Consider the following 13,227-nt stretch of genomic DNA (forward strand, 5'->3'; position numbering starts at 1 on the left):
ATTTTTCTCGAGAACTTTCACGTTAATGGTTGTTCGCATTTTCATCATGTAATTTTACTTTTTCACACTTAAAGGAAAAAAACAGTTTCTGTGGATTCTTTCTCTGTTGTTTTTGTATAGTTTTCCTGGTGCAGATGGTTTTCTGTTGTAGACACTGAAACTCTTCATGGATCCAGAGTCTGGGATGGGCGTCCACAGCCTCTGCAGCGTCTCTAAAACCTTCAGTATTTGGAACATTCAGCACAAACTCATAGACTCGGAGGTAGACTTAGTCTGTTTTCCATCCAGAATCCACTGGTTTTCCACCAGGTCTGTCCTCTGCAGACGCTGGGTCTCTGATCTCTGTTGGACAATCAGACACTGTCCAACGTCCTCATTCTCACCGTGTTCATGTGGTTCAGGCGTCATAGTTCCATCACTTCTCGTCATGTTCAGTAGAAGATACTTTTTTTGGGGGGGGGCTTCCTGTGATGATTTAACCCATAAAGACCCAAACATCCACCATTGACCAAAACCTCAATTATTCATAGGATAAAAGGTACAAAAACTTGAAAAATTAGCCAAAAGACCTTCAAATATGGCATAAAAGTGAACAGATCCTTCTAAAGTGAAGAAAAAAGTTCATCTTTTCATGGTCATCAAATATGACCATATTTGGACGTTCAGAGGCTCCATAGTTACCGTGGAAACACCGTCATCTTTTCCAACATTGACTCCCCAGTCAAACCCATGGAGTTGGATCAGTGACAGTGGATGGACACACTGGGTTTATGTTCAGTTAATGACAGATTGAACTGAAAAAGACACTGTTTTTTCAGTTTGATCTGTTTCTGATATAATAACCACCAACTTTAATCTGAGCTTTAATGAACATCTATATTAATATATGAAATGAAATGTAGGAAGTACAGGATTTACACCGAAAAATGCAAAACAGAGGATAATGTTATAATAAATGGTGATAAATCAGTGAATAAAGGTTAGATATAAAGTAAAACTCCTCTGTGAGCTGATACAAAAGTATGTGTGGGTCTTTATGGGTTCGATGGTCATCGTCGTGCTTGTAAATGTAGATACAAACTGCTGGGTTTTTTTCTGTTTATGATCAGTTCAGTTTAGGCTGTTTTTATAGTTGGTACTGTTTTCCAAAAGCAAATCAAGTGTTGACAGTGTCTCAAACATGCAACGGTTTGGTTCCAGACATTTAAAGTGGTCGACAGATGGAGGGAATGGGCGGTCAGTGACGCCTGCGCACGCCGCCATAGCCCAGGGAAGGATATCCACATTTGGACATGTGTTCCACGCGTTCTGACCTGGACTTTCATTGATCATGTGACCGTGTGACTGTGATGTGTTTGTGGAAAATGGTTGATGATGTAAAGCTATGACCATGGGGGGGCCTTGGTTCAGCGCTGCTCGGATCTTGGATCTTGCCTACACAGTATTACCGCCTCACACTCACATCAGGGTGGGGGGGTCTGTCTCCACAGCAGTAGGTGGACCAGGTCTGTCCTCTGCAGATGCTGTGTCTCTGATCTCTGTCCGTTGGACAATCGGACACTGTCCAACGCCCTCGTTCTCACCGTGTTCATGCGTTGTGGGGGGGCGGGGTCAGAGTATTGTCTGTCAACCGCCCGGTCAGTTATGATGTCATGAGCTGTGATGGTTTAACCCAGGGGTGTCCAACATACGGCCCGAGGGCCAAAACCGGTCCGCCAAAAGGGTCCAGTCCGGTCCACGGCATGAAAATACAAAATGACACTGAAGATGTTAACGATGACGGATGTGAAATACAGAATGAACATATTTACATTTAGAAACTGTCCTTTAACAATAAAATGAGAATAACCTGAACAAATATGAACAACCTGACATGTTTTAAGAAAAAGAAACCAAAAAAAACTTCAATTTTACCACAATAATAGATCTATGTGATCTGTTCTTTGTGTTAATAATAAACTGAGACATAATATCGTTGAAATTGTTATTCTAGTTCCATACTCCATAAATGGACCAATATTCTGCCTGTTTCCACATGTTTGTGTAACATTGTGTCTAATGCACATGTTTTAATGATCACTTCAGGCATAATATTGTTAAAATTGCACTTATTTTTCATAAATGTCAGGTTGTACATATAATAATAATAAGGTTGTTCATGCTATTCATATTTTCATGCAGCAGTTGGACTTTTTTTTCCACACTAAAACAGTGAAACCTTTGGATTCTTATGTAAAGGTTTATGTACCCATTATTAGACTGGTCCGACCCACCTCAGATCACATTGGCCTGTATGTGACCCCTGAACTAAAACAAGTTCAACTGCCCTGATTTAACCCAGCAAGACCCAAACATCCACCAGAACCATCGACCAGAACCATCCACTAATGGAATGGTTTAAAACCTGTTGATCCACTAATCCTACCAATGCATGTTAATAATTGGTGTAAAATACACTTTTACCTCAATTATTCATAGGATAAAATATACAAAAACATGTAAAATGAGCAAAATACTAGAAAAATGAGGAAAAACAGATCCAGATAAAAGTGAACAAATACTCCTAAAGTGAAGAAAATGAGCCGAAGTTCATCATTTCATACCATCCATCCATGTTTTTTCCATCTCTGCTCAGTTTGACGGATGCGGTTTTTGTGTCGGTTTTCAAACCTCTCTCCGAAGACCTCAAAGGTTGTGGTTTTAGGGAAGAAAGTGGAAGTGACGTGACTGTAGTTGTCCTGTGGGTGGAGTCGGCGTCGACTGTGAAGCGGGCCCACGTAGGCGTCCTTCGGATCCGTTCACGGTTCCATCACGGTTCCACCAGATGCGTGCGGTTACTTTAAACAGACAGGTTCATGAACGCGGAGGTCAGATCTGAGGCGGAAACGGTCAAAAAATAAGGAACGCCCACAACGCATCTTCACAGATCCATTGAAGCCCAGAGGTATAACTGCCATGTTAGTTGCATCACCAACGCCAACAAAAGTGCCTTCTGTTTGATCACTAGGCCTTGAGCCAAAGACGAGCAACAGTAACAGCCTTGAAACTGAAGAATGGGAACCGTCACGGGCACTTGTGCTCGCACTCCAAACAACCAAACCCCAAAAATTGGTCATGTCCAAAGCAGCAGCATCAGCAGCGGTGGTGGTGGTATCAGTGCACAGTCCAGATGAAGGCCCGGTCCACTCAGCGGCTGCTCCCCTTTTCCTTCGTTAACTCCACTCTGATGGTCTTTAGTTTTGTCTGGGTAGGACACGTCTGTTCACCGAGAAGACGCTCTGTCTAAAAACGATTGTAACGCTGGTTTTCATGGTTAATTCTGCCCTTTAGCTGTTTAGACTGTTAACACTCTGGGTTATTTTAGTATCAGATATAACAGAACAGGTGGGGGTGGGGGGGTTGGATCCATGTGTCGGCAGAAACTGTTGATTCCGTTTCTTTGTGGAGGAAATCGTTCTGGGTTTGCTTCTGTGTTGCCAAATATGTTTTAAAATGCTGTATTTTCTTACATGGACAAGTGTTACACGAACGGGAGGAGGGTGGAGGAAAAAAAAAGAACCTGTTGAAATCCGACGTACCTTAAGGGAAACTGTGGAAACGTTTGACATAAAAAAAAAAAAACCTTTTTAATTGTGTCATTGTCATGTGGAAATGATCTACCATTAAAACATTCCCTCTGAAAACACCTGTGGAGTGGATTCATTCACCTGTGAGTCATGAGCTGCCGTCAGAACATGCCCAGACAGACCATAATAACACACGCCCACACTGGGCAAACAGGACCAACAGGGTCAAAGGTCGACACAATCACGAGATGGTACAACGATGTGGGTGGAGTTTATGAACCCTGAGACGTTCATGACAGATTGATTCTTTTCCTTTGATTAAAACGTGAACCACATCGTCCTGTTTTTAGCTTTGGGCGACAATAACACATCACACGTGATCAGTATTTGACAGTTTAAAGGAAGTAATTAGTGGTTTTAAAATATGAAAATAATCTGTCTCTGATGGTGTGATGAAAACAACAGATGGTTTTGGTGGTTTTAACCCTTAAAGACCCAGAACAATCTACTGTTCTAAACTGTTTAATACCTGCTGATCCACTAATCTGATCAATAATTGGTGTAAAATACAGTTTTACCTCAATTATTCATAGGATGAAATGTACAAAAAATGTGTAAAATGAGCAAAATACTTGAAAAATAAGGAAAAATTTACCAGAAAAACTTTAAAATATGGCATAAAAGTGAAAAAAAATCCTTCTAAAATGAAAATGAGCCAAATGCTTCAAAAATTAGCAGTTGATCATTTCATACCATCCAGAACCCTGTGTTTACTCAGTTAACCCTCAAAAACCAGAACCATCTACTGATCTGAACTGTTTAATACCGGTTGATCCACTAATCCTATCAATCCATGTCAATAATTGGTGTAAAATACAGTTTTACCTCAATTATTCATGGATGAAATGTACAAAAAATGTGTAAAATGGGAAAAAAAAGAATACTTGAAAAATAAGGGAAAAATTAACCAAAAGACTTTCAAGTATGGCATAAAAGTGAAAAAATCCTCTAAATTGAGGAGAAAAGGAGCAAAATACTTGAAAAATGAAGAAAATGTGTCATTTCATACCATCCAGAACCCCGTATTTAGTCTGTTGACCCTCAAAAATTAAAACCATCTACTGATCTAAACTGTTTAATACCTGTTAATCCAATAATCCTATGAATACATGTCAATAATTGGTGTAAAATAGTTTTACCTCAGTTATTCATAGGATGAAATGTACAAAAAATGTGTAAAATGAGCAAACTACTTAAAAAATAAGGAAATAATTGACCAAAAACCTTGAAATTGGGCACAAAATTGAAAAAATCCTTTTAAATTGAGGAGAAAAATGGCAAAATACTTGAAAAATGAGGAAAATGTCATTTCATGCCATCCAGAACCCTGTATCTATTCAGTTAACCCTCAAAAACTAAACCATCTACTGATGAAACTGTTTACCTGTTGATCCACTAATCCTATCAATACAATAATTCACCAATAATTGGTGTAATTCACCAATAATTGGTGTAAACTACAGTTCTTCATCTTTTCATGGTCATCAGATTTGACCATATTTGAACGTTCAGAGGCTCCGTAGTTACCATGGAAACACTGTCATCTTCTCCAACTCCGTGGTTTTACTGGTGAATCCTCATGAGTTCAATCACTGCTAAATGTTCTGATGATCACCTGGTCATTATGAACTGTTTAGAACCAGCAGCAGAACCGACACCATCCCACAGAACCAGACCAATTCAGCCTGAGCTTTGAGTTCATTTTAATAGATTCATACAGATGCATCTCCCATCATTTTATTTATACAAAAATAGGATTTGTTTCAGCCTTTTGATTAAAGTGACATATAAAAAAATGCATTTAAACATTCAGGTTCACATTCATCCAGAACATCTGAGGACAAACCTTTAAAAACACAACATGAACAGGATTAAAACACAGACTTGTGTTGCCTTCAGGTGCTGTTGGAATTATATTACGAACTCAGAAGTTATGTGAACGCCCCCACATCCTATTTTCCACTGGAGAACTGGAAAAAATTTAATACTGGAAATGAAAATGACCTTTGACCTTTTCAACATGGCGTAGAGGAATGATGGATTCATGGCCGACGATAAACGATGGTTTTATTAATGTTCTGCTGGTGTTAGATGATGATTTACATAATTGGGTTTTTGCTTATTTTTTCATGTTGCTTATTATTTTTGTACATTTTTTATTCATTTTGTTCATTTTATTGATGACTTGGCTGTTTTTGTGCATTTTTTGGCTTTTTTTTTTAAACTTCATTTCAGTCATTTTTTGCTTGTTTTTTCATGTTACTTATTATTTTGTTGTTTTTTGTTCATTTGATTTAGTATTTAATATATATAATTTAAAAAAAACATATTTCCATCTACTGTTGTTTATCAAACTCGATGTTTTGGGGTTTTTTTTCAGTTTCATTCAGTTTGCGGCCTATTTGCTCCTGTTTCGTATTATTTTGTCAGTTTTTTATTCATTTTTTAAATTAATTTGCAAAAAAAAAAAAAGACTAAAAACAGTAAAAAGTGCTGCATTAGTTGAATGAACATGTCCTAAACACAGTATCAGGTCCGTAAACTGTTTCAGACATTTTTCATTTCACTAAGAAAACAAAAGCACTTGAACACAACGCACCGGTAACTTAGAATTCACAAGTGGAAAAGTTCATTTTACCGACAGCACCTGAAGGCATCATCTGTTCTTGGATGTGATGTCTGTTTTCACATCAGCTGAGACAAGACAAAGGTCAAACTAATCAGTCCTGAATTTATGACCCCCATCAAAGGCATGAGCTCAGCACTGGACCAGATCCCAAATCCACCTCATCTGGTCCTCGTTGGTCCATAGAGTAGAACCTCCTGGGGTCCAGGTCGGACCCCAGGTCACAGGGAGCAGGGGTACCTGGTCCACGGAGGCAGCATCCCCGTCTGATTAGCCAGGCTCCAGTAGCGCTCCCTCAGGGTGAACGCCGCCGCCTTGGGCTGGCGCTGCCGCGTGAAGATCCCCTTCTTATTCCCCACCACCCGGGTGATTCCTGAACGCACCACAAGGCAACCACAGGCTACATCAGACCCACAGAGACCAGACCCACACAGACCACATCAGACCCTCACAGACCAGACCCACACAGACCACATCAGACCCACAGAGACCAGACCCACACAGACCACATCAGACCCACAGAAACCACAACAGACCCACACAGACCACATCAGACCCACAGAAACCACAACAGACCCACACAGACCACATCAGACCCAGAGTCCACATTGGACCAGGTAAGTCCTAAATACTTCATTAAATCCTACTTAATGTCATGACCTCCTCAGGTCCAGCCTTAATGAGCTTCCATAGAACAGAACATTTAACAAACTATATAAAAACTAAACTGAACCCACAAACTGGAGCAGATTCGATCCATGTTTTACTGTTTTAATTCATGTGTTTTCAGTTTAGTTTAGGTTCCACACTCAGACCCATATGATCTGAAGTGGATCAGAACCAGGACAATAAGAATAGAATAAACTATAAATAATGACAAATACAAACTGTTGTCTTTGTTTTTAGTGTAAAAAAAAAAAAGTAAAAATTACATAAGAGTTTACATTTATAAACTATCCTTTAACATATAATGTGAATAATCTGAATAAATCGGACCAACCTGAACTGCCTGAATATAAACCAGTGGAGTAGTTCCATTATTCAGTCTGTTATTAAATGTTGTGTGTGTTTGTAGATCCACTGTATCTGTACGTTAGAATGAACATGTAGAAATGATAAACTGAGGATGAATACTGGTTAAATTAAACAGACTTTTATGAATAAATCCCAGGTTTTCATGGTTGTTAATATTATTCAGTTTGTATTTGTCATTATTTCTAGTTTATTCTGTTCTTCTGGTCCTGGTTCTGATCCACTTTAGATCATATGGGTCTGAATGTGGAACTTGAACTAACATGAGTTTGACAGCCCTGTTCTAGAGAGCTGATTGGTTGTAGGGGTCAGCAGGCGGAGCTTAACCAGGGCAGAACCTGCTCCGTTACCATGGCGACTGACCCTGAGCGTAAACCCTGGGCTGACCCGGGTTAACCCTTTAGACCCACATGTACCTTGAGCCGTCATGAAGTCTGCGAAGTTCCAGATGAGTTCTCCCACCACGTACTCCTTCCTCTTCTGGTCGAAGACGCCGTGGTAGCGCCTCAGGACGGCGGTCTGGTACTCCTCCGTAAACATGACTGGTGGATCCTGACACACAGCAAACACAGCGTTAACCTCTGACCCCATGGTTAGTTCAGGGACACGGTGGGTAAAACCGGACGCTCTTACGCTGTGAAGTCCTGCCACGGCATCCGCCCCGTACTCGCTCTGGATGATGGGCTTCTGGTACTTTCCATACCAGTTCTCAAACTGGGTGTTGAGTTGGATGGGGATGACCTCAGGGTGACCGGGGTCATGGTACCACGAGAAGTAACTGTTGACACAGATCACATCCACGTATGGAGCCTGGAGGTAAGAACAACTTTTATTTAACAAGTACTCTGACATGTATTTAACGTGTATTTTACTTATATTTCATTCTGTATTAACATGTATTTAACACATACTCTAACAGGTATTTAACATGTATTTTACTTATATTTCATTCTGTATTTAACATGTATTTAATGTATTTAACACATATTTCCTTCTGTACTGAACTTGCACCATTCCATCTCTAACCATGGTCACCTTCGTCCATCTCCTTCAGATTCAGTTCTTCGTCCAAACCTGGTGGACATCAGTCAAATACTGAACAAACGACGGTCGTAGGTCGACACCAGCTGAACTCTAATGAGCACCTTCAGGTAAGTACAGTGTCAACATGTTGTCGACCCACAGGAATGTGTCAAGTATCTGCGGCATTTCAACAACGCAGAAAGTCTGTCAGAGAACAACCTACACAGGTCTGAGAAGAACCTACACAGGTCAGGGTGGAAACGTTAATCTATGAGAATCTGGAACATCTGCTCCTTTAACTGGGGACAGGATCCATCTCTACTAGGAGGATGGATGGATGTTGGATGGATGTTGGATCTGTCATGTGTTTGGTGCCTTTTTTTGTCCATGTTACGGCCCCGTGGTCCTCTTGGGGGCTATGTCTTCCAGCTCTTGTCTTCTAACAGGCACCTGATGGGGAGATCAGGAACACCTGTCGCCCAGAGTTCCTGCCCTTAAATCAGTGGTTCTCAAATCCGGTCCTCAAGGATCAGTATCCTGCATGTTTTAGATATTTCCCTCTTCCATCACACCTGGTTCAATTAATGATCAGCTCATCATCATGCTCTGCAGAAGCCTGATAACGATGTAATGGCTTCCGGGTGTGATGGAAGAGGGAAATATCAAAAACATGCAGGATACCAGCCCTCGAGGACTGGATTTGAGAACCACTGCCTTAGGTAGTCTGCCTGTAGTTTTCACACTCTCTCTCTCTGCCCTCACAGGTCCTTGGTTTTTCAGCTCTTGGGTTGGTTATGTTGCTTTAATGTTTTGTTCTGTTCTGCACTTTTCAACACTCACATCAGCACATGTTCACCCATGCACACCTACACTACTGACATTACTGATGGCTCATTTACACTCTGTAATGTACTTTAGTTTGTCTTGTTTCTAATTTGGCCTAATTTGGTTCAATTTGGTTTAATTTGGCTTAATTTGATTTAATAAAGTATTCTTGTGCTAAACTTCATTTATGGTGTGTTCCCCTTCTTTGTTGTGGCCTCTGAGCCAGGTCATAGCATGGGGGCTCGTCTAAACATTTAGATTGTATTGTGTCTGTGTAGGTGTGTGTGTGATAGCCTCACTCTCTCACACTGATTAGGTAAATTGGTCCAGCTGAGTTGGTCTTTGTTCTTGCTTTGGTGTGTTGCTAGCTTGTAGGGGATGCACCATTTTGTTCTCCAACAGTGTTTGTTTGTGAGCCAGTGCTGGGTTTTTGTGTTCCATACATGTTCCATGTGTCCTCCAGGTCAATGGACGGAACCTTTTAAGAACCAGTAGAACCAGACTCACCCCTTTGTCTCTGGCGTAGTTACTGTCGGTGATGAAGGTCACAGGTCTGGTTTGGTCCAGGTCTTTGGTGTGTTTGATTAAAGTCCTACATTTACACAGAGAACGGACACACAACACATACATTTACACAGAGAACAGGCACACATACATTTACACAGAGAACGGACACACACACACACATACATTTACACAGAGAACGGACACACACACACACACATACATTTACACAGAGAACGGACACACACACACATTTAGGATTAGAAATTTGAGGATTAACAGATAGTACTTAAGTACTCCTACTTGCTGAAGTACTGATACCTGCTGAAATACTCGTACCTGCTGAAGTACTGATACCTGCTGAAGTACTGATACCAGCTGGAGTACTGATACCTGCTAAAGTACTCCTACTTGAAGTACTCATACCAGCTGAAGTACTCATACCTGCTGAAGTACTCATACCTGCTGAAGTACTCGTACCTGCTGAAGTACTGCTACCTGCTGAAGTACTCGTACCTGTGCGTTAGTCCATTAGTGACAGTTGGACTCCTCTGACTACATTCCAACATCTGACTAAAAGAATAGGCTCTGACACATGAACATGTTTTCAACACGTCTAACATAAAAACTGCAGTCTGAAATAAAATACAGCTGGTGAACCATTATGTTACATCTGAGACCAGATCCTCTGGGTCTGAACTCACTTGAAGTAGAAGTCTGCTGGAGGCATCTCCGCCGCCGGCTCATTGGCCACCGACCACATGACCACGGAGGGATGGTTCTTGTCCCGACGCACCAGCTCGTCCATGACGGACAGGTGATGGGACAGGGAGGCGTTTCCAAAACTACGACTGCATCAGAGGACGAGACACAAAGAGGAAAAATGACATTATTAGAGACACAGTGGACGACACGACGCTCTCAGAAACCTCTAAAATATGAGTTCTGATATTTTAACCACAACCGTTTTTAACATATATGTAACCTGTATTTAACCTGTATTTAATATGTATTTACCTTGTATTTAACATGTGTTTAACCTATAATTAACATGCATTTTATTATGTATTTAACATGAATTTAATGTGTATTTAACATGTATTTAATATGTATTTACCATGTATTTAATGTGTGTTTATTAAGTATTTAATGTTGTTAATGTGTATTTAAATGTATTTAACCTGTGTTTAGCATGTATTCAACCTATAATTACACGTATTTATGTATTTAATATGTATTTAACGTGTATTTATCACATTTAATGTTTAAATGTATTAATCATGTATTTACCTGTATGTACCTATAATTACCTTGTATTTATATGTACTTAAGGTGTATTTATCATATATTAACGTGTATTTAATATGTATTTATCATGTATTTAACCTATACTTAATCTACTATTAACTTGTATTTTATATGTATTTAAGATGTATTTATCATATATTTAATATTTATTTAATGTGTATTTATCATGTATTTAACCTACACTTAACCTCTAAATAACATGTATTTTACAAGTACTTAAGGTGTATTTATCACATATTTAACATTTATTTAATATGTATTTATGTATTTAACCTATACTTACCTATAATTCCTATAATTAACATGTATTTTATATGTATTTAAGGTGTATTTATCAGATATTTAATGTGTATTTAACATTTATTTGTTCAGTGGACGGTGCTCATCCTCCAAACTGGACCAGACCAGACCGGTACCTACATGTCTTTGATTCCGACCCCCGGACACTCGTCGATGACCACGATGCCGTGGCGGTCACTCATCTGCAGGATCTCCTCGGCGTAGGGGTAGTGGCTGGTTCTGAACGAGTTGGCGCCCAACCACTTGAGCAGGTTGAAGTCTTTGACCATCAGGGGCCAGTCCAGACCTTTACCCCGGATCTGAAACAGGTCAAAAGGACCGGGTCACTGAACCGGGTCATATGGGTTCATGTATGAAGGTTCCACTGAGTCCTGCTGAAGGTCTGCTGCCCCTAGTGGTTCTACTCACGTCTGCGTCCTCATGTTTATTGACTCCGTTGAAAAAAAATGGTTTGTTGTTGATAAGGAAACGTGACTTGGTGACGTTGACCGTACGGATTCCAACAGGCAGAGTGTAAAGTCCTCGTACGTTGACTTCTCATCCGACGCCGTCACTCGGACCTAGATGAGGAAACAAACACAGATCTCAGAAGGTAAACGCCGCTGAATGGGACCAGAGTCATGTGATTGTGGTGCTGCTTCACCTCCATGGAGTACAGGTAACCCGGGTTCTGGCATCAGGTACGGCCACCACAGGTTCACATCCACCACTTTAAGGACGCCCGTCAACCCCGTGGACGACGCCACGCACTGACCATCTTTATCCATCAGCGTCACTTTGACCGTGGACGTGGAAGCCCCGCCCACTGAGACGACGTAACTGACGAAACCTGAAGTTGAAACAGCAGACATTCAATCAAACCATGTTCAGTTGAGTTTGAACCAACTGACAGGTTTGGTACGAAACTACTGCTACGAAATATTTATAAAATATTTAGTCAAATGTGAACCTTTACCTTTAATCAGAGGTTAAAGGGTTAATATGAACCTTTACCTTTAATCAGAGGTTAAAGGGTTAATATGTGAACCTTTACCTTTAATCAGAGGTTAAAGGGTTAATATGTGAACCTTTACCTTTAATCAGAGGTTAAAGGGTTAATATTTGAACCTTTACCTTTAATCAATTAAAGGTAAAGGTTCGCATATTAATATGTTTCTTTCCTTCTTCTAGTTTTCATTGGCCTGTTTGTTTTTTTTTCTACTCTTGTTCCTTTTCCTTCTTCCTTTACTCAGATGTAAAGCAGACTGTTTTTTAATCCATCTTACATATAACATGTTTTTCGTGAATGTTTGCGTGTAAATGTGTTTCGTTCACCCATGTTGTCACTGAAGTCAGTAACCACGGTGATGTCGTCCACGTACACTCTGGGCGTGGTGTACAGAAGAACCGGACGATGGATCCCAGCGTAGTTGAAGAAGTCGAAGTAGATGTTCTGCACAAAGTAACCTTCAGGATACCTGGAGAACAGGTGAGGAACCAACGGTCAAAACACTGGGTTTATTTATACAGAGGACTGTTTCTGACACTTGTTTCTTATTTTATGTTCATTTTTTTTTCTACGTGCATTTTTATTTATTTCTACCTTATGTCCCAAAAAAATTACAATCGGACTTTCTGCAATGATAACTTTAAAAATAGTGAATCAATCTGTATGCATTTTCTGTTGTGACTTTATTTGGGAAAGATAAAAGTACAAGTAATTTGTGTTTGGATTTTTCTAATTTTATGATGCATATGCAATTGCATGTTAATTTATTTTTGAGTAAAAAGATACAATATATTGCATTTGTGATTTATGTTAAAAGTTGTGTTAAAATAAGCAATAGTAAATGCTAAGATTAAGATAACTACATTTCCCATGAGGCTTAGCATTACCCAAAAGGCTTAGGAATTTTCACGGAAGTAAGATGCGTGTGTGTGTTTCAAGTCGCAGCAGGAAAAAGAGATACGTCTTTTTAAACGAGGAGTCTCGCTTTGTTATTT

General features: G+C 40.0%; 2 protein-coding genes across 2 annotated transcripts in view; one reads left to right on the forward strand and one right to left on the reverse strand.

Annotated features, from left to right (window-relative positions):
• Positions 1-13,227, forward strand: part of LOC115432946 (unconventional myosin-XIX-like) — an 84,855-nt gene that overhangs the window by 32,763 nt on the left and 38,865 nt on the right.
• LOC115432611 (beta-glucuronidase-like) overlaps positions 6,350-13,227 on the reverse strand; it is an 8,365-nt gene continuing 1,487 nt past the window's right edge. The window contains 11 exon segments of the mRNA XM_030153518.1: positions 6,350-6,625; positions 7,701-7,836; positions 7,918-8,094; positions 9,640-9,724; positions 10,341-10,487; positions 11,365-11,543; positions 11,653-11,762; positions 11,765-11,804; positions 11,888-11,918; positions 11,920-12,073; positions 12,559-12,720. Of these exon segments, the coding sequence (XP_030009378.1) occupies positions 6,474-6,625; positions 7,701-7,836; positions 7,918-8,094; positions 9,640-9,724; positions 10,341-10,487; positions 11,365-11,543; positions 11,653-11,762; positions 11,765-11,804; positions 11,888-11,918; positions 11,920-12,073; positions 12,559-12,720 (1,373 nt within the window). The 3' untranslated portion in view covers positions 6,350-6,473.

This window comes from Sphaeramia orbicularis, chromosome 14, assembly GCF_902148855.1.
Source record: "Sphaeramia orbicularis chromosome 14, fSphaOr1.1, whole genome shotgun sequence".
NCBI lineage: Eukaryota > Metazoa > Chordata > Actinopteri > Kurtiformes > Apogonidae > Sphaeramia > Sphaeramia orbicularis.